General features: G+C 38.9%; 2 protein-coding genes and 1 pseudogene across 3 annotated transcripts in view; 2 read left to right on the forward strand and 1 right to left on the reverse strand.

Moving 5' to 3' along the window:
• cusr (Copper-only SOD repeat protein) overlaps positions 1 to 3,600 on the reverse strand; it is a 31,807-nt gene extending 28,207 nt beyond the window's left edge. Inside the window, exons 1-2 of the mRNA XM_028457302.1 lie at positions 3,592 to 3,600; positions 3,312 to 3,380 (exon numbers count right to left, since the gene is read on the reverse strand). Coding sequence (XP_028313103.1) covers positions 3,312 to 3,380; positions 3,592 to 3,594 — 72 coding nt within the window. The 5' untranslated portion in view covers positions 3,595 to 3,600. The remainder of the gene's footprint in view (positions 1 to 3,311; positions 3,381 to 3,591) is intronic.
• The window catches only part of add3a (adducin 3 (gamma) a), a 97,041-nt gene that overhangs the window by 5,927 nt on the left and 63,750 nt on the right, over positions 1 to 27,364 (forward strand). Inside the window, exon 1 of one of the 2 annotated variants that reach the window (XM_028457324.1) lies at positions 17,664 to 17,911. The exons of the other annotated variant lie outside the window; for it this stretch is intronic. The gene's annotated coding sequence lies outside the window, so the exon portion shown is untranslated. Of the gene's footprint in view, positions 1 to 17,663; positions 17,912 to 27,364 lie in introns of those variants that run through there. 2 annotated transcript variants of the gene reach the window in all.
• On the forward strand, positions 10,573 to 10,690 carry LOC114472396 (uncharacterized; annotated as a pseudogene).

Below are 27,364 nucleotides of genomic sequence, written 5' to 3' on the forward strand. Positions count from 1 at the left end.
GCTAAGGCAGCATAAGGGCCGTGATCGTTTCTCCCCAATGAACAGGTTTTTTCTACTACAATAACTTTTACAGAAAGTTACCCGACTAAGCCTCTAGTATTATATATGACCTTTTGTTAGAGCTTGGAAGTCAAATCAGCTCCAGGTACCATTTAAAAGTAAGTGTCTTTCCAAAAAACTTAACAAAGAGGCTTACTTTCTTGTACAGAAAACCTTAGAGTCTAAACTTGGGTAATTCCTCACTCTGTTCATACGCAAGATCTAAATGGCTCACACATATTTATAGATAGGCCTGTCTATTGAGATGCGTGTGTGTTTTGGCTGCTACACACGTGACTAGTCTCTGTGGGAGCATTCATCACGGGCGTTGATCCCTTTGCTCCATGGAGATCCAGAATGCATTGTGCTATTTCTGAGGACGACAAAGGGCTTAAAAATGGAATTGTGTAGTAGGCCTATGCACTGATCATAAAAAACAACAACACTATCAGCTGTTATATGCAGACTGGTGAGGCTGCCCAGGCCAAACCTTGACCCTCATGTCAGCAATGAGCGTAAAAACATCAGAGCTAAGCAATAAAGCAGTGACAGCATGATGCTCCCAGATACAGCTTGTCTCATCTCATTTTGTCTTCTAAACATGCCTATGCTACTGGGTGGTAAAGGTTGCTGGAGGCTATCCTTGTTCCGCGTCCAGCGTTAACCTGTAAATGACTACAATTTTCGTAACTACGGAAAACGGATGGACATTACATAATTCCCTTCCTGAGTAAAAAATAAAATAAAGATCAAGTGGGAATTACAATGTGACATGAAATATACCCTCATGCAAGTTTTGGGATAGTATCACCCAACACACAATTTTGTATTGTCAACGGGTTAAGCATAAAACAGAAATAAATCACCTGTAAAATGTGGTTAAGGAATCTGGTGATATAACAGACATACCTCCTGAAGTGGAAATAGCTATATGACATGAACTAAACCCTCACCGACATGTTTTGGGATAATATCACGCATTTTCGCGATATTTCCAGCTATGAAACTAGTGTCCTAATCACTAGCAAGGGTAGCAAAAACAGATAAGAGGGACTTATCAAATCTAGCACTACATAATTTGGTTTCAGTTTTCAGTTTTGGCACCGACTATTACAGTGGAAAGATATGAAATTAATAACAATAGTTAAATCGAATAACCATATGAACCACATTGACTTATGTTTATGTCTATAAGTTGTAGTAGTTCCAGAGTTGTGAGTTCAAGCCCTGGTGGCGCTCTTTTTTGGATACAATTTTGTTTAGTGTCTGATCTTGTTTTATTTTGATTGTTAATTTAATTTGTCTGTGTCTGTGGTGGGATATACAGTAACTCCTTCTGTGTACTGCATCCCATTGGAACGTGCAAACATGGGTAGTACATATTAGGGGCTGATATTAATGACAAAAAAAAGTTTATATGCATTTTAAAAACAAAAGTCTGACTTTGTAGTAAAACCTGAGGAACATGTTAGTGATGTTGGTGATGTAATGAAGCTTTAGTCTGGGGGTCTTGTGGCTTTAAACGTAGACAATTTTTTCTTGTGATATCTTTGCTTCAGAAAATCCATACTATTTCAGTCCGCCAACTTTGAGCACAAAATCGCTGCCTGCCTCCCCCTTGTTTGCCCTTTGGTCAACATCAAAATTTCATTCCCCTCACACGGCTGATATAACCCCCCAGGATAAGATGCAAGTCAATAACAGGACTCATAGAGACAGGTTAGAGGGCCACCAGCAGGACTCATTGCCATGGTCTTAGCAAAGATACATTATAATTTTTTATGTTCCCCCCCTTATTGCACAAGTTAAGTATAGGGCCCTATATAATCCACATTAACGGAATCGCGGATGGAATCAAATGGACAGAATTGGCATGAAATGCGTCACCGTGAGGCAAGGAACGTTTTTTTTATGGGAAAATGTTTCTTGGGATAGCTTTTCAGGGTGCACCGAACTCCACCTGAAACCCTGTCTAAACTGCCAAAAAACTACGCAACTCATCACTGACTCCTAAATACAGAGCTGACCAGTGCCTGCTTAACTTTGCTGTGCCTGTAAAACTCTGTCCGTTTCTCGTCCAGCACTGCAGCGCTCTGTGAAAACTTGATCAGCTTTTATCATCTTCACCTGCTCAGAGTGTTTGAACAACATCTTGTCAGAGCTACAGAAGATCCGTGGGAAAAGTTGCGTGTTGTTGTGGACGAGATCATTGATGCTAGAGTAATGCACTGACTGAAATGTTTGTTTTTCATATGCAGTGAAATTTTCCAGTTTTCATGAAACTAGTTCATTTTGCATGTTAAGCTGCACTGATATGTGTCCATGTTTACAGAGAAGTTGATAATACTAGCACTGAAATGACTATTTTCTGCATTAATTTTGTTTTTAATGATTTAAAGTTAATTTGCACAAACATCATTAACAATATTTTGGTGAAGCATTATTTTGTATCAGTCTTCCCTTAAAGATTTAAACATAACAGAAGGACATATGACTAGTTGTGGTCAGTGTGTGTTAAGAAGAGCCACTGTGCAGTATACACTTTGTTTTACTTGGCTGTCATTCATGTGAAATTGATTGACAATGTTTTGTAATTCCTGTGAAATAGATTCAGTGCAGCAGATAAATTCTGAATTTCTTGAGTGACAGATATCGTAATGTATCGTAGATTAAATTTCCCACGATATATCGATTATTGCAGAATCGCTGTATCGTGGGTAAAAATATTGCGATATATTGCACTGTGAGGTACCTGCCGATACCCAGCCCTACTACATATGTCTGCAAAAAACATTTGGCAGAGCTGTTGTGAAGTACTTCTGTTCTTTGTTTATTTAGTTTTTTAAAATCTAACTAGGTCAGATGTTTGAAAAATGCTGAGTTACACACCTTGCACAGCTGAGTCAGCTTTCCTCTGCGGCTGGACAGTTTTTCTAAATTGATAAGAAGCCGGCTTAAAATGATGGAACAACACTTTCCATGTCGTCAAAGATATGCCCTCTCTTTTTATATCCTCCCTAAAATAAAGTGTTTCTTACCCTTCCTCAGGGAGGGCTGGTGATGGTCAATAAAATTAATTCATTTATTTAATTGTAATAACAAAACATGCATCGCTGTCTTAAAAAGATTGAACTTCTTGTAGTGTTGACCTTTGACAGCATGTGCAGACAAAAAGAAGAAGAAAAAAAAAGGATATAATTGACAAACTTATTGAATTGCTTACTTACTTAGTCCTTAAAAAAATCCAGTTCAAATATTGCAGATAAACTTACCTTAAACTGCAGCCCTTTAGTCCGTACTGTTCGGCGAGTGCTGCCAAAGTCCACAACAAACCATGTCACCTTAAGGAAGTGAGAGGTAAGTGAAGGTGAGTGCTAAAGGTCGATAGCCAGCCTAATTTAACCTTCACTTTAAAAAACAGTCTTTTCAGGAAATCACAATTGACTTTTGTTGCAACCTGAATTAATTTCATTTCAAATGCATTGCACTTAATACTTAACATTACATCACATAAAAAAGTATAATAATTGGGGGCTTGGGGGACATTGTTACCATAGGTAATCCATGCTCCACTCAACTGAAATCATCAGAGCATTCAAACCTGCAGCTCACCTTAGCCTGTGCTCTTACCTCTCTCTCGTATTGAGGTCATTGTTTCTGCTTCACAAATCACTGAACTGTACACTCCGGAAGAGAGAGCCCGGCCTTATCCTTTGCCCTCCCCTATGTTAGAGGCTGGTTGTATGTCAATAGTGACGTATGTTGCTCGTTCTTCAGAGGCCCCCTGGGCAGGGCACGGCAGTCTCTCTGAAGTGTGTGTTTGCTTGCTAGACCCGCACACACATTGAAATGTTTGTGTTCGTGTGAACAGTTTGATGTGCAGCCAGTTGGATTGCCTTTGGGTCTGTTTGGCATCACTGCACATTTTATGTACATGGTAAATGTTTTTTCTACAGTCAGTGAATGTTAGAGCCAATAACATCATCTCTGGGCACTAATGCTAGTTTTTGTCCCAATGAGATCATGACTTTACCTTTCTAGGTTAAAATTCAACAACACATCCCGACATTGGGACAAGATTGTGTGGTGCCGAAGTGAAAAATGCTTAGAAAACATTGCTTTAAAGCTAGGATGTTGTGGTTACACATCACTGCCTTTTTAGTCCTGTGTTTGAAGCTTATTTTATAAACTGAATGAGCCATAAACAAGGCAAACCCATGGCCTCCAACTTGTATACATGCTGACAGACCTTTGGTCAGGCCGTACACATCTGTTGCCCTTTAATGTGAAATACAAAAGACCAAGTCCTCCCCCCATTTACTTTTTACTGGTCATCATCACCCCGCAACCCTGAACAGGAATAAGTGGGTCTGAAAATGAATGAATGAATGAATGAATGGTCATCATCACACCTGAGACTGCATTTTGTCAACATAATGAACTGAAAAAGGAGGAATTCTTGGCTCATTTAAGATTCTTTTTAAATAAAAATGTTTGTATATTTTATATAAAATTGATTAAATACATTAAAATGGTCTCAGCTAAGAGTTTTGCAATAATGAGCCTTTCTCTTCTTACGTTTCAATAAATGTAGCCAGCTGGAGCTCCTCTAAGCTCCACCTCCTCCTCTCCCTTCCGTATGCGTCCGTCTGGGCTTCGTTCAAAGCCACGCCCCCATAACCTTGAACGTGCATCTCAAATAAAAATAACAATCCAACCCAATAATTACCTGTCCAACAGAAAGGCCAGTTTTTACAAGGTTCCAGCTGCTACAGTGGTTTGCTTGTTTTTGTTCTTTTTTTCTGAATACATAAAGTATTTTAATTACAGGTTTATGCATTTTTTTTTTTAATTGCCATATTCCTCTATGAAAAAGGAATCATTGATGCAGTGTATAAATTGACTCCAAAAGTTTTTCGACATTCATTTATAAAGGAAGCCTGTAGCTCCTCAAATAGATTTATATCCTGCCAAGTCACATCAAATATATTTATTTTCCAAATGCATAAAAAAACGACAAGCAAAAAAAAACAGATTCATGTAACGCTGCTGCTTTATTAGTTTCCCTTCCTGGTGTGTGGAGTTTTTACACACACAATATTTCCAGGAAGGATGTATCTGGTCAAGGCAAAACATGCACAAGCAGCATCATGTCACATGTGTCAACCTCTTGTCTCTGACTGGGAAGTATGGGAACGCTGTATTTCCTCTTCCTCAGCAGAGGAAACCAGCTGGGTAGAGCTCATCTTTTGTTTGGACCTTCCAGCACAGTCACTGATATGTTTTTGGTGGGAAGTGGCTTAGTCAACATGGCCATGTGATACTCACTTACCTATATCTCTGTGTCAGCTCTGGGCCTCTGACACAGTATGGTGTTCCAAGAACAATTGTTTTCAGCTTGAATGAGTGACGTCATCTGTCATGTGGTTAAAGGACCCCTCACTGTGCTGTGTCCTGAAGATGGTGTCACTGGTTGGATCCCTAATCTGAAGCCGTACTCCGGAAAAACCTGTGGCGTGGCCTCTGGGATGTGACAATAAGAGGAAAAGATGACACAATTTTTTTTATGCATTTTTTAGGAAGACGCAGGCTTTCTAAGGGAGACAAATACACGAGTTAAAGGTGCAGTCTGCAACTCTTATAAAAGTGACTTTTTGTCATATTTGCTAAAGCTGTCACTATGTAAGGATACTAGTTTTACATGAAACTAGTAGTTTGTGTGAAAAAAAACAGGCTCATTGAGTCCCCCCTGCTGCTCCTGCAGCCTTTGGCCGATTCCCAGAATGCACCGTGACCGAGCAAAAAGAACCAATCAGAGCCAGGATTGAGTTTGATGGACTGTCTGCCAGCTGTTGCTCACAGTCCCTGCCCCTTTCACCGTCTTTTTTACAGTGTATGGTCTGGAGGAGTAGAAGATTGAATTGGTGACTTTTCTGCTTGAAAGGTAATTACTGCTGCTTGATTTACATTATGTTTGATTTGTAATTGTTACACTAGAACTCTGTGGTGCTAGTGTTGTTTGTGTGCGCGCAGCAGCCTCCATGTGGGCTGCCATAAGTGACACTGTGTTGTTGCTGCTGGTGCCGCTGAGGTCTGTGCACATTGATAGAGAGAAGCGCTGCAGTAATATACTTTTACCAGAGCATGTTATATTACTGTGATGTTGCTGTTGAGCTAACGTTAGCTTGTTAGCTCCTCTGAGGGAGGGACTTTGGAAAGTTTGGAGGCAGGGCAAGAGAGCAGTGGGGAGAGAGGGATTTGAGAGTTGTGGACTGCACCTTTAAGGTCATTTTTATTATACATGGAGAAAACGACTTTAGTTTGGCTTTTATTAACACAATTGATTTTATAGTTCCAGCCTACATTAAAACGTCGGAGCGGGTTATATTAATCTACAGTGGTTCCGAACCAGCTTCTATTACCGTTGTGAAAAGGTGTTTGGAGAACCTCAAGATTTTGATAAATTTGACTTCTATCCTACAGGAAAAAAGTGTTTGTTAGCTTGAATTAAATATGTTTCCCCTTTTCGAGCTGTTTTGATTGGTATGAAAAATTATTTGTAAATAAAGACTAGTTATATGACATTCTCTGCTTAAACATAGCAGTTTTTACTTCCGTTGGTGCAGCTGCAGAGGTAGAGAGTATCTACTGTATTCAGTTTACATGAAAAACTCTATCCCGCTAAAAACTATTAGCATTTCAATTTTTGTTTTATATCTGAAAGAAATCTTCTGGGTGTTGGCAACATTTACAGGCTTTAAGTCATTTGTCTTTTGATTGCAGTGTTGTGTTTTATCTTCTCAAATCTGCATTTTTATGAAAAGGGTCTGGTTTCACTCTAAATACAGCATTGTGCATGCACATGTAGAGTTAGTTATCCCAGCTGTTTTTACATGGATTTTACATTTCAATGTGAAGCAATTTAATGACAGTTTAGGAGAGTTTAGAGATGAACATGAATGATTTTATCACTCAGATTAAGTTGAGCCCTCTCTTTTACCTTTACTCTTTTCACTGCATCACTCCAAACCCAATCTGACGTAACAAAAAAAACGAGGACGCTGTTGTGCAACTTTGACAAAGCTACAATGACAGCGCACACAGTTGACATTTACTTTTTGTATTATAGCCAAGTTGACAAAGCTCTAAAAAAATAGGCAGTCGTACACTGATATAGAGCTAAAGTGACCTCCCTAGTTTATCTTTTACTAGATTTTCCTTAATGAGTCAAAAGTGAGCTTTGCTGTGTGCTTTGGCAGTCACATCCTTTTGATGACTTTGGGTCAACTCAGCGGTTAGCAGCATAGCTCATTATATAACTGTGCTGTTTTTTTCTTCTTCTTGTCTCTCTGCATCTCATCCAAAGAGAAAAGGATTATCATTTCAAGACCAGTGCCAGGTTCAGTTAATGGTTTCTGGTATGACTTTAATTGTTTTTTTCCTTCTTATGCAAAAAAAGAAAAAAGAAACATCTCCACTATAGATTTTATTCTTTACACTATTTTCTAACTAAAACTTTAGAACTTTAAAGCTGCTACTTGTGATATTTTGTCATTAGATAAATCCACAGTGTAGGCATCATTGATCAATAAATCAATGATCATTTTCTAAAAAAAAAAAAAAAAATGCTTTTTGACATTTTCTCGCATTGCATTGTGGGATGTGGAGTTGTGGAGATGGGTGCGTAGAACTGTCAAACCAATCACTGTTGTCCTTTTTTTGGCAAAGAATGAAGAATAAAAACACGTCTATGCATCCATTTATGGGACTCCACATCCCACAATGCATTGCACAGAAATGTCAACAAACCAAGAGTTTACGGTGGAGATTCAAACAAACTTTCAAGTGGCAATATCAATCTTCTTTTTGGAATAAATTATGTTTGATTCATTGATCTATGAGGCATACACTATGATTTTATCTAATAAAAAATGATTGAAGTGAGGTAGTTTTAAATGAGGTGAATAATCAGAGGGTTTAAAGGTTTTTGTTCCTTTTGTATTTGCTTCCCAAACAAATTGGATAATTGAAGAACCGCACAAGTTTACTGTTTTTGGGTCCCTAAGCCTATTTCAGACCGAGACTTCACTGGCTCTGAAAATCCCCGAGAAGCCTGCACATGTTTGAGGAAACTCAAGTCATAAGGACTTAATTTTGTCTGCCTTTCCACCTGTTCCTGACATTCCCTATTCCTGGCTTTGCTCTTTGGGAAGTGTAGTTCAAATCACTTTAATTGCTGTATTGGCTCACTGAAAAAATCCTGTAAAAAATCACAAAAGATAAAAACTTAACTATGTAAATAGTTTTAGGCAATGATTAATTTTTTTAATCGTATTACTTTAATGATATACTGTGATCAGTTTAGGAAAAGTATGCTCTTTTTGTCACCTTGGAACAGCATGTTTTCCCCCAAATAAACTACCAAAAAATAAACAAAAATCCTGGTTGAAAAGTAGCAATTATGCTTGCTTGAATCAGGGAGAAAAACAAATACAGCTACATAAAGAAGTCTCCAAATATTAAGATAATTTAGCGAGGACAGTGACAATGGAGAGAAATGAGAACCGGCCAATTGGAAGTACCAATATGATATTTTTGTAAAATAAAGTACATTTTTATGATATGCATTTAATATAAATACATCTTGCCTGCACTAAATATTTGCAAGTAGTCTCTATTAAAGGTGAAAGAGCCATTGACCTCAACATTTGTAGTTATGAAGCTCAGAGAGTTAATGTTCTTTATTAATTAATTTAGACACAGTTTGGAATTATCTGTAGACAATGTGCGTACAGTTTCCAGTAATCCATTATTTATGATACTGGAACTCTCGAGGGGAAAACACAACTTACATGCTGTCAATCAGCATGCATAGCGCACCTTTTCCTCTCTGTTGTTGACACAGTTGGTGTTTGTGCAAATGGCATTGATGATTATCAAGGGCCGGCCAAGTCCCTGGGGTCTCCCACTGCACACACACAGTGAAGTGCACATGCACATACACACACACAGGCTGCACCACTGTCTGTAAGACCCCACAAAGGGAATCTGCAAACATTTGTACTGGTGCATACGCATTAATTAAATCCAAGACCTTTAAAAATATAATTGTAATTTTAGTTTTAATAGGACTAGTGCAGTTCCCGTAGTACAGTATGTATTGCTATAGAAAAGTGGGCGGGTAAGTAGCTTTTTCATAGATGGCCAAATGAGGTTGTGTTTGAAGGTGGAACGTCAGGAATCAAACACACACGCGCGCACGGTTCACCCAAAACGAGCAAAAAGTGAAGCCGCCTTCAACCGTGCCAATTTTATGAAATAATTTTGAACCGTATCATTGCAGTCCAAACAAATCCAATGTCGCACACCTTTGAACCAAGCAGCAGCCATATTGAAAGTCTCAGGTCAATCTGAGCCAGATCCGCAGAGATATTTCAGGAACACACAGACAGACAGACGAATAGAGCTCCCTTGTTTTATAGATAGATTGTGTATTAGAAATAAAATAAAGTTGGATAGTTGTTTATAAATTTTCTCCCAGAACGTACCGATTTTAGAATTAAGTTTCATGGTTGTCATGGTTAATTTTTTTGACTTTTTAAATTTTTTTTAAAGGAGATATAGAGCCTACTATAAACAGAACGTCTCCTCAGACCCAGTTTCCGCACACATCCCGGGTCCATTCAGCTTGTTGACGTGTCACATTAGGTGTGTGCGTACTGTTTCTGTCCAGGGTGACGGTTGTCTACATATCTTGGTACGTTATCCCTGCATGGTACCATTTTAGTCCTGAGATTAGCTGCAGAGTGCCTTGTTTCTCTTCATGACAAAGTGTTGTGTCTTTGATTCCTGTTAAAGGTCAGGCTGGTTGATAATGTTGTGCATCATATTCAGCTGCAGTGTTATCAACACTTTTGCAAAGCTGCTAAAAAGCTAAATTACTTCTGTACTTATTAGCATATTTTCCGTATACAGTCATTTATTTTCCTTAATCCTCGTGTGTCTATTAGTAATATTCTGAGCCTCTGTATAGAGGAATGGAATTGTTGTCAAATCACCAAACTTAGTCATTGTCTCTGGGGAAGATATAATTATTCCAGCATTGTAATGTGTGTGCTAACTTTTGTAAGATTTGGTGTTTTTCCATGATGTGTGACTGTCCAATAAGATATTAAAACATGTTTTTTTTTTTTTTTTTTTTACTGTTTTCCCTGACAATTTTGATGCTAGCTAGCTAACTGTAGCTAATCCTGCCGACTAAACCTCTCCTGTTCCATTTGTATATTACACCACAACAGAGAGTGGATTAGCAGTTGTTAACGTAATCTCCTAATGAGTTCTCTAGTTTCCTTTGCTATATGATTAAAGCTTCACATGTAATTCTGTATTCAGTGTATATAAGTGGGTTTCTAAAAATATCTCACCTTCTGGACAAAGGGAGATACCAAGTGCCTTAATTTTAAATGGAACATTAAAGGCTAAAGGCAATCATTCATATCCAATCTTGACCAGGTTCATCTCCGACCATTCTTTTCTAGTGGCCATACCAGCTTGTCATTCCCCGATCCCGTTAGATCTCAGAAGCTAAGCAGGTCTGGGCCTGGTTAGTAGTTGGATGGGAGACCACTGAGAATTCCAGGTGCCACAGTGGGGTGGCAGTCACTGCCCCAGTGGTATGTGTCCTTGGGCAAAACACTTCACCCACATTGCCTCGTGGCCTCGACCCCTTCATTCTGCCCCAGGCAGCTGTGGGTACAATAGTAGTTAACCACCGCTAAGTGTGGAGTGAAAGATGAATCACTTAATTCTGTAAAGTGACTTTGAGTGTCCAAAAGAGCACTATATTAAATTGATGCATTATTATGATTATTATTATATACAGATGACTGAAATAACGGGTTCTCAGGATTTTGTTATGAAAGTTGATGAAAGCTTTGTAAATTTAAGAAGTAGAATTGATTCTGGTTCCTCTTAAAACTCTTGAGTCTACCAGGGCTTTACTTTCTAGAATCTAAAGGTTCATGTTTTTAAGGATCACCATTGTATCCAATCAATTAAAGTCCCCTCCTTAACCTTTAGATCTAATGTAATTTCCTGAGCCAGAAAAGCCGTTGCTTCTCACCAATTATTCACTCAAAGACATGTCGGCACAAATGCTTGGCTGGCTTTAGATCTTTCAAAGAAAACCGTTTTGATTAATCCCAGCTTTAGCGGGAGAGATGGATGGTTGATTGTGGTTACAAGCTGTGATACGGAAACAGAAACCTGAAAGATTCAAGCCAAGATGGATTTCATAGATGGTTGATATCAAAAGAGTTTACTGTTCTTGAACTTCAAGAGAGAGACCAAAGCAGTAAATTACTGAAAAGCCTCTGCACATCAGACTTGCATAATGGTATAATCATGTTCAGCACAGCCCCCTGGCGTATTGGAGCTTGTGCTCTCTCCAGCTGTATTCTTGTGGTAAATGGGATGATAATTTATATGTACCTTAAAGCAGTTTTGATTGAAAAGTGCGTTACTGAAAGCTTACATTTAGTTGATTTTGTAAGAGGATTTCTTGTCTGGCTGTCATCACTCCCAGCATTCACTAGCCACATACACTGTTAATCTTTCCAATAACTTTCCGAGGGTGGGGAGCTATTGCCCCAGTGCATAGAGATCCCACCTAGGCAATCCAAGTGTTTGTAGTTGTAGTGTTTCAATGAAAAAATAGATTTGGTTGGAGGCAATGGGTTTTCCTGCATAATACGTGTTTGTTAATGAAAACCTCAGGTTGTTTTTTGGCAAGACAGAATAACTCTCTTCTCTAAAGTTTATGAGGGTGCTTCCTAAAAAGATGCTCAAATCTCCACTGGCTCTTCTCGGTGTACGATACGCATAGCATTGTAGGGATGTAATGATTAAGCGTAAGGCAGTTATTAATCGATTACATGGTGTCACGGTTCATATTGAATCGCAGTACTTTTTTTAAAGTACTGCGATATAGGCCCAGCCTATACGCAGACTAAGCGGCTGCTTAGGGCCCCCAACCTGGCAACCCCACTTGCGTGTTACTGGTACTGCTGTGCATTACGCACATTAAAACTGCAGGGTGCATTTCCAGTCATCTATTCAGCCATGCATTTGTTTGTAATTACAAACTGGCAACCTCGGGACATTGGACCTGACCTTGCCACGATGGGTCAGCTCATTGTAAGCAAGTAGCGTGGAAGAAAATGCCTGATACAAACAACAGCACTCGTCAGATAAATTATCTGTTCAGAAGCGTAGGCGGCGGGCAGAATCGCCTACTACTCTTAAACATGTTAATAAATGTCATTATCCCTTTAGCACCTAAATAATATCTGTAATATTACTTGAATATCTGTAAACGTTACGTTTTTCTCGTAGCTCTGTCTGCTAGTGTGTAGCATCTCTTCTTCACTGCTAGAATAGCTGCATGGCAACTGACCACTGAATTATCAGCACCCTCTGCTGATCGAAACCAATTTCTGATGTAAATACAGTACACTGACTTTTTTTTTTAAAGTCCAATTGTTAAGGCACAAAATACATTTTCAGTTGCACTTTTAAAAAGAAAAGGAACTATTGTGCATTTTTCCATTGTTTACTGTAGAGCCAGAATTTAAATTTATAGGCTTCTTCTTAATTTGTATTATTTCTTTATTTATTTCATTCAGGATTTATTATTTGATAAATTGCAATGTTGTGAATAGTTTATCAAGGGATTCTTTTCACAATGAAAGATAACTACATGTTTTGGTAAATCATCACACATTTTTTCCGCATTTAACTGGTGTTAAACAGGGTATTTAAAATTAATCCACGAAGCATGGCCACTTTGAAAATAAAAGTTAGTTTTCATTTGTGTTTGGCAACTGCCTCTGAAAATATGATTTAGTTTTGGGGTAAATTATTAACAACGCTTGGCAATGAACTGTGTTTGTCCAGATCTACCTTGGGATGTCTCCGCAGGAGTGAGGCAGACTTACATTTAGTGTTTATTCTGACTTTTCTCAATAGAAAGCACAGCCCAGGAAGATAATGCTAGTTTGTTAAATAAAAAAAGATAAAAACAGTCTTCAAAACCTGTAATAGAACTTCTAGTTTGCCTCTGAACATTTTTTGTTCCGTTGTTTAGCCTTCACAGAAGGCCTTGTTGCATTTATTAAATTTAAAGTCAAGACGTGTCACCCTGAAAATAAGCATCATGCTGAGATTTCTAACTCTTTCCTTTCACAGTGTACATTTGAACAATTACAGGCACCTCCTGACCTTGTTCCAGACATAGACTTATTAGTGAAACACCATGTTTACCGCTGTCACTTGGTGTTGGAGTCAACATCGGGAATTAAAGAAAGCACCCCCTCTGATTATTCCCACAAAGGCTGGGTGACCCCACACCCCATACTGGCAAGGTTGCCTCAGGCCATAAACATAATATATCCAACAGCTCTGGACAAAAATCTGCATAATTAGTAACGCTTTGAGTCATTTTGTCAACTTTAATTATCTACACTGCATGATGTTTAATTCATGAAATGTTTATTTAAAGCCCAGTTGTGTTTACCTGTGTGCTCTAAAAACAAGACATAAGCTAAGAATTTATGCTTAAATTCTATGCTATATAACAGGCAAATAAAATACTATAAAATAGCACATAGCATGGTGGAGAACATTTGGCAAAGTTTTCATGGAACCCACATGCTTATCTCACAGATGCGTGTTAATTAATAATGGGGTATAAATTTCCTTGCCTTTTTTTCCCCTTTAAGCTATTTCATAGAAATTAATTATAGCCAAACTTCTAAGGACAGTAAAGTAACCGTGTTCCACCATTTTCAACATTTTCTTATCTGATGGTACTGCTTGAAAAGTCAGATTTAAATCATATTTTTCATGACTGGCCACTGTGTCTTTGATCCTCAGTGCTCGTTTATCTGTATTTCCTAAAGGCGGGCAGACACTGCGATTTTTTTCAATTGTTGTACTCAGCTCCAGCTTAAATTGTGCGACTCAATTGCAGTCTGAATGTGCGCAGCTCACGATTCATGTTCTCACGCTATACGGACCGACACTGCTCAAACTGTACGTCCATACACAACACTTTGGGTCTTGTTTCCGGAAATGCAACGTACAAATTAGAAGAAGAAGAACTCTGAAGCGTCGCCTTTAAAACTGAACAAGATTTACTTATGACCATACGATTGCTGATTGGGAGCTGGTCGTGAGGTGTTAATCGCTTCTCGCGACCACGTGTATACTACACCATGCACAACACACAATTTAGCCGAGACTCTGGCCGATTCCAAAAACAGACGCACGAGTGAAGAATCGACTCAAAATGGACCAACAATTTCAAAGTGTACTGTATGCCCGCTTTAAAGAGTTTGACTAGGAGATATTGTTACTTTGGCATCAGTGCTTCATCTTAATTTCCTGATAAATGGTGTAGGAGTCATTAATATCTAATTACTTTGGATATAAAGATTATCAATGTCTGTTTCTTTTTTAACTCCTGGAGACTGCCACGCATAGTTCACTTAAACAAGTGCTAAAGTTAGCGCAAGTATTTTGCCTGAGGTGTCCGCCTGGAGGCCAGAGGGCAAGCTTTATTCTGTGACAGGTATATGTCGTCTAAAGCTGGAGAGAGTTTATGAGGGTGGATGTGTGGCTCATGTGTATTTATTTATGCTATTTTTATCAAAATGCCTTTAGGCTCAAATTTTGCTTTTACAGACATAAGCCTTGAGCTGTCATCTACAAATTATTCCAAACAAAATCCAATATTTTTAAACATGAATAAAACTGTGCAGAAATATTATTTTGACACAATACTTGAACTTACAGCAGTTAGAAAAGCCTGTGTCTGCATGTATGAAGAGACAAATCTAAATAGGAGTCAGCTTGGTCAATTTATTTATTTATGTCCAAGATTTAGCTCTTGTTAAAGCAGTACTAAGTAACTTGCGCTTAGCGCGCCCCCTAAAGCAGTTATTCTTGAATAAGCGTACATTCTCACTGAGTGAACTCAGTAAGTAAGCCAGTTGTCTCCCCTGTCATCCTGCTGCGCAGACGCACGCACGCACGCACGTACGCACACACACACACATACACTCTCTCTCTCTCCTTGGTAATTACGTTACTGGAGCGATGAAGTGACCAAAAAGCACCACTGTGTTCAAGCGTCTCATCACGGGCCATTGAAGTGACTGCAGTTGCTACAGTCTTGTTTGGTGTGAACGCACCTTTAGTGTGTATCTTAAAGCAGTACGTGTTGCCGCGAGAACAAGAACAGAGCTGCAAGACTGCCACAGGGTCGGAGGCAGGAAATTTGCAAGAGCTGTTTTCTGGCTAGAGACAGCAGGGGGGGATGAAAGACCCCCCTTATCACCCCATAAATACTTGTATTACCCTAAGAGGGACTATGAGAATGATTTATTAAGCTGAAAAAGTTATTTAGTTCTGCGTTAACTGTGTATAAAAATTCAAAGCAATATATATCAGGATCGTCTGGCAAACTGGACACAAAGACAACTGTTTGTCATTTGCTGGTATTTTCTGTTCAGGTTTTGCTTTTTTTTAAAGTTCATCATGAGAATCTGACAGAGACAAATAAGAAGTAAATAAATAGAACTTGCATGTTGATGCTTGCAAAGCAAAATCAACTAATAGTAACAGAACCTTCTCAGCAGAAAAAAATTTTCATTCACACCAGCTATATCAGTGAAGGTATTTGCCCATTGGCGCATTAAAGCATTGCTGGTGAAATCTAACTGTTAACCATTTGTTTTTTGGGATTGCCTGCTCTGAGCTACTGACACGAGGAGAGAAGTTACCCAGAACTACGCAAGATAATTTGCCTACTATGTAGCAGGTGGGTGTGACCATTTGAGAAGTAATAATTATTTGCCTTGTGTTTAATCATTATCACTAAAAAGGCCAAGCTCTGTTTCTTTCAAAATTTTAAAAATGTAGCAATAAGAAACCAATTGCCTTGAATTGCCCCCCCCCCCCCCCCCAAAAAATTGGTGTAACATCACAAAAGTATTTTTTAAGCAAACAATTTAATATTTTTCTTTCATATCACTTTTCCTGTCAAAACCTGTAAGGTCACATATAGTCAAGTCTTTCAATGAAGGAAAGATTGTTGAAAGCCAAGAAGATCGCATGAGAAGGAACGTGAGAAAGCCCTTCAGCTGAATTTTGCTTTGTTAGTTGTGCTAACGTAAAGTCACTATGTGAGCTTTTCACATGCTAATTTAATGTCTATGCCTGGCCCCAATTTATATCAGCACAATTAACAAACTGGACCCACATGTCTCACTAATCTGTGATTTCTTTCTTTACATCAATGGTGCTGAGCATGATGATTTTTCTGGATTTAGTAGTTCTCCCAAAATGGGAAAAACAGAGTGGAGACAATGGCAATAGTTACATGATGTTTTTTTTAATTCTGAATTAAATCATCCAAAATTAAAGTGTTCCCCTTTGTGTTTACATGGTAATAGTAATTCCAAATTGAGGTTTACATGGAAAACCGGTTTGTTCGGCTTTATTCAATTTCGCTTTAGGTCTGGGGGTTGGGAAGGCTCGGATTGGACGCGGCGAACGTGACGTATCACGTCTATCGGGAGAAAGACACAACAAACCTTTTATTGTCAGCTGTAGCACAGAAGACCACATGAGAACTGTTTTCACCTTTATTTTGATTGTAGTTTTGAATTACTTAATTCAAAATTTAAATCGGAATAAACCTGATTCGGATTTAACTTTAATTCGGAATTAAATTAGCATTAGGAATTAAGTGTTTACAAGGTCATTTTAAAGTGGAATTAACTTTTATTCTGCTTTAAAGAGGAATTAAAGCTCCCATGTAAATGTGGCCAATAAACCAGGTCCTTGACCAAGCAAGCTCCCAGCCTGGTGTTAGTTGGTCATCATGGGTTCAGCCCCTTCTTTTAAAGTCAAACCTTGGTTGTGCTAGTTTTTGCCGTTTGATACCCAAATCATGTCGCCCTCTTCTCTGTGTTGTTGATCAAATTCTCCTCTATATTCAAAGGTAGATTTCTGCCATGAGGAACTTGTTAAGCTGCTGTCAGAGGACGGCTGGATGTCTTTTAGAGGAATAATGGCAAGGGAGGGACTTTCACAGCAAGAGAATGAGTGGAGGGTTGTGTTGTCAGATCTGGCTAAAGGAAACATTTTTCTGCTTTGCTTTCGAAAAAAAAAAAAGTTAGGAGAGTTTGAGTGTTAAGAGTTTCATGAGGAACGCTGCTAAAGTAAGTCCTATCACACATTTAAATGTCTTTTAATCTCACTTTGTTAACTCCTTCTTTTGTGAAATTATGGTCAAATGACGACAGGACTTTGAGATATGGATATCCAAAAACATCTTTGAACTATCATTCAAGCACCTGAGGCCTCAAGTTTCTGTCATCCTGTGTGTGTTTGTGTGTGTGTTAGTTTCTCTGTGAATTTTAATCAGGCCTGCCCCTCCCCCTTTCCCTCTTTGACCCCTCCACCACTATCAGCAGCCTCTGAATTCCAGTTCCCCTCCTCTCTTTGCAGAGTCGCAAGTCCTCGGCAGCTCCTGCGACACAGACATTGTGCTTACTAGCGGAGTTGCTGCTGCTTTCGCTGCCCGTAGTAGCGCCTTGAAGGAGGAGGAGGAGGAGCGTGGTGGAACAAGGCCAGTCCACGAAACAGTTTAGCATTAGGTTCAGCCCCAATGGGAGAGGCGTGATAGAGAGAGAGAGAGAGAGAGAGAGGCAGCAGCAGAGGCTGAGGACTCTGCAGTGCAGGTGGATCGTAGCAGTGTAGTGAAGAGGAAGATTTGTAGACAGCGCTTCGTTTGGTCATTCAGAAGGTTTGTGCTGTAGGATCTTTACTGACTGTATGTCTTCTGATTCATTTCTCTTTGTGTGTGTTTTCTTTGAATCAATGGATGCTGTGTTCACTCTTATGTGAGCATCTTTATTACTGCTGCACTGTGCTGTTGTCCCATAGTTGACAGCTGCTGCAGATCCAAGAATGTGTGTTGAAAGTTTAGTCAGATGTTTAATTTTTGCTTGTATCTTCTGTCATTATGAGAAACCTTTAAGCCACTTTCTGCACTGCTAACTTCACTGCATTCAGCATACTAAATGAAATACCAGAGGCCTTTTTCCCTCCTTTCAGAATGAGAGCTCTTTTACTGTGGAGAATAATAGTGCTGGGAGATTTGAATGGGCCTCTGATGGCTCCGTGTGTGCGCATAAGAGTTGCCGCCCTCTCAAGTGTCAGCATGCTTCTGGGGGAGTTGGCCCAAGTGCCTGTAGTTTGTAAATGGGGGTTGGTTGTCTGTGTTTGTCCCGGTATGATAAGAAATGAGCTGCTACCTGTTCATTCTCCTGTGTTTAAGAGATTTCTAAAGCTGCTTCCTGTTTTACTTTTCTTAGAAAGAAGAGGAGTGAAACAGTCAGGTGCTTTGGGGAATTTGTGTATTCAGAGGTGTTTCATTTGCTGTGGGCCCTGCACTAATAAGGAGATATAAGGGACTTTTTCCTTCTATTTCTAACTGTTGTGTCCTGTCCTTATGAAAGGCCCCCTTTCATGGAGGAGTGTGTGACTGACTAATGGGACAACCAGCAGTCTATTTGCTCTCTTCTCATGATGTGAAGGTTTTCTTTAAAGTTGTATGACTTCATTAGATCTGTCATCATGACCAAGGTTTCATCTTGGTCAGAACAACATTTTAGCGGTAGAGAGATGATAGATTGTTGCTCCTGTTTTCTCCTCTGCTGTGCAGGTTATCTGATTCTAAACTGGAAGAGATTTATAGACAAAAATTGGGGTCCGAATCTAGTGTTGTTTGTACTGGAACTGATTTAGTGTTGCACTATGTATTACACTTTCTTAACAGTTTCTAGCCTAGCCACACTCCACTGTACAAATATTTCTCTGCTATCTATTATTATGTTTATCTCGGTTTAGTCAGAAGTGTCATACACAGAGCCTGAGGGCCAAGTTTTGCTAAATGCGGCCTCGAGCGTCCCTAAAAGTGTCATGGTGACTTTTAAGATAAGGCCTACACCTTTACTGCTGATAATGCAACACATATCCACCAGCGATGTGTTCAGGACAAGCACAGTGGCTGTATCCTACTGATGGATAATTCCCAGATTAAAGTGTCTTGTTTCTCATCTCATCCTACAGCCATGCCCTGTTACTTTTCTTCAAAAATGTGATCAACTAAACCTGCATTCACGGTCTGCAAACTTGTTTCAAACATGGCACCGATTCACATTTTTTCATTTCGGATACGATCCCAATACCTGAATTTGAATAGCTGGATACTTTCCCGATAAAGGCGCTTTGTTTGCTGTAATATTATTATTTACATTATTATAGAAATGTATATGAGGCTGTAATAAACTCCTCTCTACAGGCAAGTATATGTATGTCTGCATGTATGTCCCAAAAGGCAACTTGAGATAAAGGCTCAAAAATAATTGAGTGGAATGTACTGTCCACACTCCTCACAGATTTCATAAAGTCGAGCGCACCGCCGCATAGTAGTTTCCAGTAAAATCTTACATTTTCCACAATTCCTAACACTTCTCTGTAGTCCTTGAACTCCTTCTGTCAGTACTTTCGTAGCTCGCCGGCCAGTTTCTCCTCTCAACTCATCTTCATCTCTCTTGCTCTGTTTCACCAGGCGCGTGAAATGCTGGTCAGACAAAATCACTGTGATTGTCCCTTTGGTGACCCCTACCACAGATATCTCTGGATTGTGGAGGGGACTGGTGAACTATAGATGCTCTCGGAGATCATGGAAGTTCCGTAGAGAAACACTGTAGTCTCTGCAGCTTGAATCATGTGCAACGTATAGCTGCATAGCTGCTATACATTCAGCCCCTAAAGTCACGTCTCAACTCAATGTAACTCCACTTGAAGAAACAAAACTCATATTTTACAAAAACTCATATTTTACTGACTGCATTCTGCATGTAATTGCTCTTTTTATGTCAGTGTTTGCCTACAGAGCTTTTAGATTAAACTCTGAATACAGTGTAGATTGTTAGATTGTTCTGCGTGTTTGGGTCTTGCTGCTATAGTTACGACCTCGGTCTTCTCATCAGACTTGAAAGGTCTAATCAAATATTTGTCCAGAGTTCTTTTGCTAAGAAGCAATAAAGCAGGAACCTTGCTGTAGGCTTTGTTTGGTCTCTGCGGAGGATTTCTTTTTGCTTTCTGGAAAGCTTTTGTGTGTCAAACTATTGGTGGAAAAACACTCCTCAGAGTGAAAGATTTGCAGCATTCTATCTCCATGCTAATCATGCACTTCAGCCATTTAATTAAGTCCCGTCCTCGTAGAGCTTTCGAGGGGAACGCAGGGGAACCAGTTTGTTGTCAGTGACAAAATCGTGTTTTTTTTCCCCACTTTAGTGTTTTTATGTGTGTGATAAATAGTGCATGTGTGAATGCATGTGTGTGTGTGTGCCTGTGTGTGTTAAATAGTTTGGCTGGCTTTCCAATGCTTATGTCATGCAACATGGTTTCCAGCTGTCTGATGCAGCTGAACTTAATTTAGCCTTGAACAAAGTCTTTGCCTGCCTGAGCTGCCTTCGTGTGTGCGTGCATGTATGTGTTTGGTTAAACTTGATTTATATTTTATAGAATTAATTCCTCCTTACTTGTATAACTGTTTGTAATTGTTAACGTGTCATCTGTAAGTAAAGGCAGCAGACATCCTCACGTGGTGTGCTCTTGATGATGAATCCAGACATTTGGTGAAAAGGTGAAATTCTAATTGGAGTTTTTTCCTTAGCTGTGGTTGGGCCATTCTATCTTGGAGCTATCAAACAGGGATTAAAATCAATCTTTATTTATTATTTATTGATTTAGTTAAAGCAGTGATACCAGTGATGTTCTCACCACACCTTTTTATAGACAGCTCTGCTGTGGTCAAAGTTCATGGGAAAGATTTCACAACCTGTCTACATGCTACGACTACATCCGCTGACATGTTATTTTTATGACATGTCTCTATATCTTGATAGGTAATAAGAACCATTGGTATGCAACTCTATAATAAGTTGATGTAGTTTTTGATGGTTGGGATTGAAAGAGATTTATAGGCTAAATCAGAGGCTGTTAACCTTTGTGTGCTTGGGGCCCATTCAAATATGAACATGTTAGTACGGTAGTTTGACAATTTCTTCTCACCCATGCAGTTTCACAAGCAAAATCTTGTCAAGTACAATAAATGAGGCAATGTGATGCTTGCAAAGACATTTGTTGATCATCACCAGTGTGTGTAAACGTGCACGTAAAACAAAAATGCTCAGCAAGCTAAATTTAAGGAACTATTAGGTCAATCAATAAATCAAAGTGATGTAAGAACACCCTTTGAGTGGAAAGTCAAACTCATTAACAAAACGATAACACATTTATGAGACTATTTTAGATAAATATTTACACTACCAATCATTTAACAATTATTACTCTTTTACAATTATCAAATACAATAATGATTTTACAACAGTGACACTTCAAATTGGAGTTCGATTGAAAAAAAATTAATTACTGTCAAAATAAACTATATATACTATAATATATATATCTATTGAAAATGTAGCCTTTCCATTTCAGCATGGTAGAACCTAATGTGAGAGTGACAGTCACAGCATTTCACATCAAATCTACAGCAGCATCAAGCAAAGTTTGTCAGTTCATCAAAAACTCACTTAAAGAGTCGAATCTTTGCACTAAATCACGACTCACATAAGCCTCATCTACATTAACACAAATCCTTCGAGAGGCTGCTGTTAACACACCAGGGACATAAAGTCAGGAAAAGTCAACAAAAATTAAACAAAGGATAACACTCAGGACACAATTCTATTGACTGAGGAGTTGACAGACTACTTTATGCTGAATTGCGACTAGTTATAATAATGATTCAAATGAATCGTATCGGTAAATGACACAGTACTCACAGATAAGTAGCTTAAAACATTTAGCTGTACCAAACAAAGCGTTTAAGTATTCAAAGCCCTCCTTTTTCTTGATAAAACTTCCCCATTAGTTTCCACAAATGTATCTTTCTTTCTTTCTTTCTTTCTTTCTTTCTTTCTTTCTTTCTTTCTTTCTTTCTTTCTTTCTTTCTTTCTCACCACCCCTTACGTAAAGCCTGGAAGTTATTAATGAAACAAGGATGGGGTTACTCCTGTCTAGGACTGGATATATGAGCAGAAAGTTCAATGTGGATGGAGCTCAGTTTGATGTCCCACACCTCCCATCAAGGGAATTCCACCAGAGCGGAGGTGAAAATCTCAGAGCAAAAGCAAGCGTGGGTTTGATGTTTGACTGAAACAAAGCAGAAAGCAGAGGTTTTTTAGAGAAAAAAATCATCGAGGTTTTTTAGGCCGAGCCATTGTCTATTTAGGAAAGCATTATCAAAACAGGAAAGAAGGATTTTCTCAACCAAAGTGGCATTTGCGACAAGAGATTGTATTATAAACAAAATCACTAACAGTTACTGAAAACCATAGTTCACTTTATTTCCAAGGTTAGCGCTCACAATGGGCAGTTCAGTTTTAGGCAAAAACAGATTGCTCATGACAGATGTTGAAGTTTGATGACTTAAAGCAGTTGATTTGTTATCGGAAAATGACAAAACACTATCGCAGATGCATTATAGTAAAATTTCAATGCAAAAGGTTGATTGTTGAGTCATACTTGAACATGTCCCAACTTTCTTCCATTCAGGGCATAAGGGTACTCATCACTCTAAACATAAAGTTGTGGAAAAGATTCCTTTTGCATGTTAGCTTTCTGAGTTTGTGGAAGAAACAGAAATATATTGGTTATATCAGTGAAAGATTACAGCATTGCGCCTCCTTGAAGGGGTGTGCAGATTAAGAAATTTTACTTTACTCTTTTTTTAGATAAATGTTGAAAGAAACAGACAGCTAGGCTGTACAAGTGATTTGGTTGGAGGAGTTGTTATGGAAATATGCTGTAATTTTCTTTGTATTGTCATTTCCTCTGCAGCTGGTCCTGGGTTGAGAGGGAAAGAAAAACATATCTGCAGAGATTTCAAATCCAAACACTGGACTTGCCTGTGTCTCCACCGCTGTTTAATGAGCATTAAACAGTGTATATATATGTCCTTAATGTGCTGCTAATGATGGCAAAAAGCTGGCTAGGCGTTGGAAAACTTCAATGCTGGAATACAGCAGTTTGTGCAATTGAAGATGAACAAAACAGTTGTGTAAATCAGGTGGCCATAAAATGTAATAGTCTCTTGCTTGAATGGGATGATTCATGCATCAGTGGGCTCTTTCTGTAGTTTGCCACTATTTTAAAAAGTCCCAGTGTTTAACCTGACAAAAGCACTTCTTTAAATTTATTTCCCAGAGTTGGCCTTTGGCAGAAACAGCCAACCCCCTTCCCCCACAAGCCTTCTTCCAGGTCCCAGATCCCTGCAGTTCACCCTGACGGTCTTTGGGTCATGCCCCCTTTAAAATACGCCCTTCACAAGAGTTTTTTCATCTGACTGTCAGTCTCTCCTTGACAGCACTTCCTAGATAGTTTTTGTCTGCTCCATATCATTAAATGCAGAATACAAAATACCAAATAGACATTTCTGCATTTCGAAGCCGAGGTGTCTTGAACTAGCGTCATGCATACCAGACGTGTCTGTTGAATGGCCTTCATTGATAAAGGCCAACAGGTTTCCATTTCAGTACTTTTCAAATTCTGTTTCAATTCTGCTTCAAAGCACCCAAATCCCCTTTTAGATGTCATTACTGAAAAACAAAAGTTCTGTCTGTTTTCTGTAATATTCTAATATTGTCTGCATCTCTTTACAACAACAAAAACAACAACAACAACAACCACAAAAATCATTAATCAGATGAATCATTGGATTTTCGACACTGTTAACCCTAAAACTTCAAAGCTGTAGCAACCGGAAACTTGCGATGCGCTGCTCAGGATGGAAAATAAATGCAGAGGGATACGTGCTTTCAGTCACGAAAACATCAGAAAATTCTTGAATAACCCAATAACAGTCATGCAAGTTCACAAGGATGCTGGTGGATTCGAAACAGGTAAGGGAGGGGGGAGCGTGGTTGATTCCATACAAGTCAAAGTTAAAGGCACTTTTTTTCTCTACTGCGTATGATTTAGAGGGAGATTTTTGGTCATGTTGTTGCTGTAATGTGTTTGTTGATGATTTGAATTGATTTTACTGATGATTTTAGATGCTCTTATTGATTTTAAACAATTGGATGTTTTATCATGTAAAGCACATTGAGTTGCCTTGTGTATGAAATGCGCTATACAAATAAATTTGCCTTGCCTTGCCTTTATTTCAACATTTTTCAAAGCTATAGGCAGCCATTGCAAAAGAGTCAAAGAGCCACATGAGGCTCCAGAGCCACATAGTTTGTTAGGGTAACAAATGACACTTAAAGACAGCCTTCATGGCACCTTATTTATGCTAATGACAGGTGTCATGTCATAATAATGACAGCGTAATGTCAGCCCTATGTATAAAACTTCAAGTGTATGTATACAGCAGTCCCTCGCTATAACGCGGTTCACCTCTTGTGTTTCGCAGATTTTTTGTACAGTGCAATTTTGGATGCATTTTTTTTTACAGCTAATGAACGCATGCACATTGTGTTCTGCGTCCTGATTGGCTAATGCTGCATTGACCCACCAGCAACACATCCAACTCGGTGAGTTTCACTGCCTGCTGAAGCGCAGTGCCTTTTTCTCCTCTCGTAAACATAAACCACCAGTGAGATTCTACATGTTGCAGCTTTTAGCTAGGAGAGACATTGGATACATATTTCCATATTTAGAATAAGGTTGTATAAATCACATAATATATATTGGTTTGTTAAAAACTAGATATTTCTGTACGTAAACTGTCCTAGTTGTTTATTTTTAACATAACATTTTAGTAATAGGGCACATATTGAGTATATAGAGTTATGGGGATTTTTCAGTGTTTCCCTTCCTTAAAAACAAGAGGCTAGTTATTGGTTGACTGCCAGCTGGGAGTTGAGTCAGATGTTACTGACGCCAAAACTCTAGAGTCATACAGGTTTTCCTGCTGCAGTAATTATTGAGATTTTGAGTTGACCCTATCACTTACATTATAAAGCAGTATACTTGTGTGTTCTATTAAATCCACCTGCATGCTGTTTCTGATGTAAAGTAGTTTAGAAGAGACTACAAAGTAAGTACATATGAATCTGATAGGTGAACTCTATTGATTGTTTTTCTATTGGACTTCACTCATGTAGTGTCCTGCTGGCCTCTTTACGCTTCAAAGGATACTACTTGCCTTACACTCCCAAAACTCATCATTACCACCGCTAATCTGCCTTGCTTAAAGTCTTTTGCTTCCCGTACGCTGCTGGGGGTCTGGCAGGTGACGGAGCTGGAGTTATGGAAGTCATTAAAATTCCTCAGACACCTGTGGACGCTCGGTTATTTTCCAACAATGCAGGACAGCAGAGGCTGCCAGGACAATGCAATGTTCACAAAGTGTGAGAGACAGGGATGACTTGTTGTACTGATGAAAGACTGATTAGGAATGAATAAAGCAGTGGATTGGATAGTTCCAGGTATGCAGGAAAAGTGAAAGTGGTTTAAAAAAGGTAAATGTTAGATTGTGGGATGAAAGAGATACAGAGAGGAGGGGGGCAGAGGTAGACACCCTTTACTGGACGCTGAACAAAGAAGGGAACAAAGGAACGTTGAAGTTTCAGTGAGCCGTACAGGATGAGGATTAGAGACAGATGGATGCACACACAGGCTCGAGGCGAGAGAAAAGAGGAGATGCAGAGAGGCAGGCAACGGAATGACCACAAGAGGGGCACAATAAAGACAAACAAGAAAAGTCAGATCTGAGGAAGTCAGAAACGTACAGGTAAAAAAAAATTCCTCACAGCACATAAGCTTCCTTGCTGAGTGAGGGCATTGGTTTAGCTCCTTGGTTAAACTAGGGGACCTCTCACTGTGAAGTTTGCATGTTTTACTAAAACATATTTGGGTTTTCTCTGTATACCTAAGTTTTTCTCACCATTGAGACATAAACATAATTACACAGACCTGCAAAATCAATAGAAATAAACACAGAAAGTAAAACTTGAATTTGTTGGGTAAAACATTAGTTCCCTCACTTTTTTTTTTCTAAAGCAAAGCCCCAAAACTGTTTTTTCCCAGTATTGTTCTCTGATAAAATAAAAGTGCTGGCTGCTAATCAAAGAGATTTGATTAAATTTGGAGATCATTTTTCCATGTTGAATGTATGGTCAGATATGCATCGCCCACGCGCCTGTCTTAAATCTTCCCTGCTTTCATTTTAAATGTGGAAAGATCTTTTCATGCCTGTTTTTGAGTAGTAGTTCCACCATGATCCCACTGTGCTGTCGGCAATATTTTTGGTGATCACTTAAACAGAGGGCAGGACAAGAACGTGATATTGGTGCAGTGCAGTGCCATGGGGGAAAAAGTTCTCATTTATGCAGAAACAGTCCTGTGTGTTCCATCAAGCAGCTTATAAATGGAGTCAAGTCTGAGTCTGAACTTTTACAAGCTGTTCTTCTTTTTCTGGTCCACAGATGATTTTTTATTCACTGGTCTATAACACAGTAGCTTGCTCTTGGGGAATACATAAAATGAAGCGAAATGCTAAAGCATCTGGAAATTTAGGTAGTCCATTATCCATCGAACATTAACTTTCATTTAAACAATTTCAGGAGTAAATAAAGATAACAGACAAATATGCAGTAAAAACAGGCCTACTAATAATAATAATTATTATTATTATCAATTGAGCTAAAAATGTGGAAGGAGATATGGTTCTGTAATAATTTTTTGTGGAAAAATATCCTAGTGATGGACTTTAAATAGGTTGCAAAAGATTTAAATGTACAAAAGTTACTTCAGTGTTAGGGATATGTTTTTGGTAAAAGTTGCAAATCTGTAGCACATACTCAACACTCCAGGAGCCAGGATATTGCAGCAACAGGCCTTGATTGAGGTCATCCCTGTTACCATTTGTCTTTTTCCCCACTGTCATCTATGTGAGGTCATGTCTAATCCAAAGTGACAATGCACTCCAGGCTCTGGATGAATTTGCGGCGAACTCAGCTGGAACTCTTGGATCTCCTTCTCTGAACACAATGACCTCCATCACATGAGAATGTATTTTTAGGACACAGGCTTTGAAATTAAATGAATTAGAACAACAATTTGCATGCATGCATTCAAACCCGTGTCCTCTAGCTAGGAAGCAGTGATGCTAGCATCT

Source organism: Gouania willdenowi, chromosome 1, assembly GCF_900634775.1.
Source record: "Gouania willdenowi chromosome 1, fGouWil2.1, whole genome shotgun sequence".
Lineage (NCBI taxonomy): Eukaryota > Metazoa > Chordata > Actinopteri > Blenniiformes > Gobiesocidae > Gouania > Gouania willdenowi.